The following is a 2,570-nucleotide window of genomic DNA, read 5'->3' as shown; positions in this document are numbered from 1 at the left end:
TACTACACCCCCCCCAATGGTGACCTTTAATGGTGTAGTGTCCTCTACAGTTACTACATCTCCCCCCCATTGGTGACCTCTCATGGTGTAGTGTCCTCTACAGTTACTACATCCACACACCGATGACCTCTCATGTTGTAGTGTCCTCTACAGTTACTACATCTCCCCCCTACCGGTGACCTCTCATGGTGTAGTGTCCTCCACAGTTACTACATCCCCCCACTGGTGACCTCTCATGGTGTAGTGTCCTCCACAGTTACTACATCCACCCACTGGTGACCTCTCATGGTGCAGTCTCCTCCACAGTTACTATTCAATATCTTGTATCTGTCTGCTTCATCTGTTAGTGTCTGTCATTGTACTGTCCAAGGTTCATCTTCCATTCACCACTCATACCACACAAGATGAACACACATGATAAGTGAGAATTCTTAGGAAAATATATTTATTATTGACATAAAATGTAACAGTAATGGTGCCAAAAGTATCAAATGTTTTCATGGAAAAAGTATAAACATTTAGTTTCCTGATACTTTTTTAACGAGATCGTAACCTTATTGCACATATAAAAATAGGTTTCATTATGACAATAATTCATTCATTTACCAAATCTATTCATATAAATTCAGCCCAGACAATATAGGTGGATGGATAGCAGATGAAACAGGATGGGAGATGTACACTAGTTATTAACATGTTCAGTTCCTGACTGTTAAATACACATGTTCTAATGATCTGTATCCAGAAATATTGGAGGAATTTTAATTCCTATGCATTCATTAACCAATTCAATTAAAACACTCAGTCTGCACCCATAGTTTGCAAGGTTCTGGGGCAAGTGAAACTGATGGAGACCAGCCAAAAATAGTCAGTGACGTTTATTCTTGAGAGCTCTAAACATAATCACATGTACATTAGCTTATATATCACACATTGCGTCATCACGTCCTAAATGTCCCTCCTCCTCTCCGACAATGACAAAGCTGCTGTTAAATTCCATTCCAACACATACATATTGCTTATCTTATGCTACCACATGTCACACCATCTGCTGCAAGCCTAACGGTTTCCCCCCACCCTGGGTGGGGAGACTTACTTCCTGTTATTAGTTTCACAATGGTCACAAGTTGTTTGTCACAATTTGTCTGTTAACACTTCCTCTTTGCCTATGTAGAAACATTATTTATCAGACAGGGCAGAATTCTGTTAATTGTTACAATCCTGCATTAAATGTATACTTTATTTAGTCATTATTCATAAAAATCCTAAAACCCATCATCGGATTAGGACTGTGATTTCCTGATGTGAACCGCCTTGTCCCTGAAATACATTAGAAACATTCATATTATTTTCAGTTGTTAAGGCCACTCTTATATTTCAATATCTCTAATTTAGAGTTGTATCTGTTGTTAAATCTGAAACAGGTTCAATGTGTCTACATTCAGGAGTACCAACTTTGTTTGTACCATTCATAATAAACAACTATATTCTAAATCCCTTTAAATATTCAAGTGTAAATAGTATAACAGTTGTAATGTTATTTATGAGAGTCATTCTTACCCCAGTCGGTTGACATGTTGGATCACCCAGCTCTGGGAAGGGTCTGCACACAAGTCTTTCCCCTTTTTAGTGTGGAATCTGGAAGAGACACATACAAAACCGTAAGTCCATATTCAACACTGTTTTTACAGCATCGTTAACCCATATTTCTATTCAACTATAATTACAGTATAATGTATTTTTCTTGCTGAATCATTTAAAGTTCTGTAAAGAATCCTGAACCTCAATTCAAAACTAAATAATCACATCAAAGATACTCACATGATGGCAGGGATTCTGCAGATTTCAAGCATGTTCGGTATGGTATAGCCTACAATAACTCCAAAAGGTATTTCCCCACCAGTATAGGTTTGACAGCAGCCTCTTCTACGACGTCCTGTAAAAAATGAACAAATAAACAATTAAAGAGGAATCTTGATGAAGACTAAATATTACTTGAATTGTCCAACAGTTTATTTCAGTGTTCCAGTAATAACACAGACGGACTAAGACACAACTTTCACAGCAGAATATTGACCTTGTTTAGCTGCAGAAGCCTCAGTAGTGAACAGCCCCACAGCCAGGAGCACGAGCAGCACAATAACAGGGGCTCTGATCTGGGCCATCTCTTCTTCTGTGGTGCTGTGGTTAGTGATGTGATGAGCTGCTGTCTTGTCTTCAGACAGAGAGATTCAGTGGCTGTGTGAGGTCCTACTCCTCACCAGAGCTATATATATACTCCTGGTGCAGGTAGAAACTTATTCTCTGAGAGGTAAAATGGGCTTTCCTATCCACGCCTTAAAACCAAAGTTCCACGGCAGAATTTCCCCATCACTTTCCCCAATGAGCAAAAAAGGGAAACAAGATTCTTTAACACAATAAGAGGGAGACTGTTTGAACACAGCTATGACTTGTTTATTAATATACAGCATTTATTCTGAGGAGATTCAAATGCACTAGAATGTCGTCCAAAATATTGTAAGTAAGAATATAAGTGTACATAAATGCTTGTACCTTTGTTGAAGTCTCCT

At 38.5% G+C, this 2,570-nt stretch overlaps 1 protein-coding gene across 1 annotated transcript; it reads right to left on the bottom strand.

Annotated features, from left to right (window-relative positions):
• Nucleotides 1–426: 426 nt before the first annotated feature.
• Nucleotides 427–2,316, bottom strand: LOC112079027 (C-C motif chemokine 4-like). The gene is made up of 4 exons (XM_070442203.1): nucleotides 2,078–2,316; nucleotides 1,822–1,936; nucleotides 1,561–1,638; nucleotides 427–1,320 (listed from the first exon to the last, which is right to left on the bottom strand). The coding sequence occupies exons 1-4, from the start codon at nucleotides 2,163–2,165 to the stop codon at nucleotides 1,284–1,286; spliced, it is 318 nt and encodes a 105-aa protein (XP_070298304.1). The 5' UTR covers nucleotides 2,166–2,316; the 3' UTR covers nucleotides 427–1,283.
• Between the last annotated feature and the right edge of the window lie 254 nt (nucleotides 2,317–2,570).

Source organism: Salvelinus sp. IW2-2015, unplaced genomic scaffold (assembly GCF_002910315.2).
Source record: "Salvelinus sp. IW2-2015 unplaced genomic scaffold, ASM291031v2 Un_scaffold6733, whole genome shotgun sequence".
Classification (NCBI taxonomy): Eukaryota; Metazoa; Chordata; class Actinopteri; order Salmoniformes; family Salmonidae; genus Salvelinus; species Salvelinus sp. IW2-2015.
This window is presented reverse-complemented; position numbering and strand designations above follow the sequence as displayed.

Excerpts from the sequence above, each read along its gene's own strand:
- LOC112079027 (XM_070442203.1), bottom strand. The coding sequence starts at position 2,165 with ATGGCCCAGATCAGAGCCCCTGTTATTGTGCTGCTCGTGCTCCTGGCT. Across the intron at positions 1,937-2,077 it reads GGCTTCTGCAGCTAAACAAG|GACGTCGTAGAAGAGGCTGC; the intron begins GTCAATATTCTG and ends CATTTTTTACAG. Across the intron at positions 1,639-1,821 it reads TGCAGAATCCCTGCCATCAT|ATTCCACACTAAAAAGGGGA; the intron begins GTGAGTATCTTT and ends TGTCTCTTCCAG.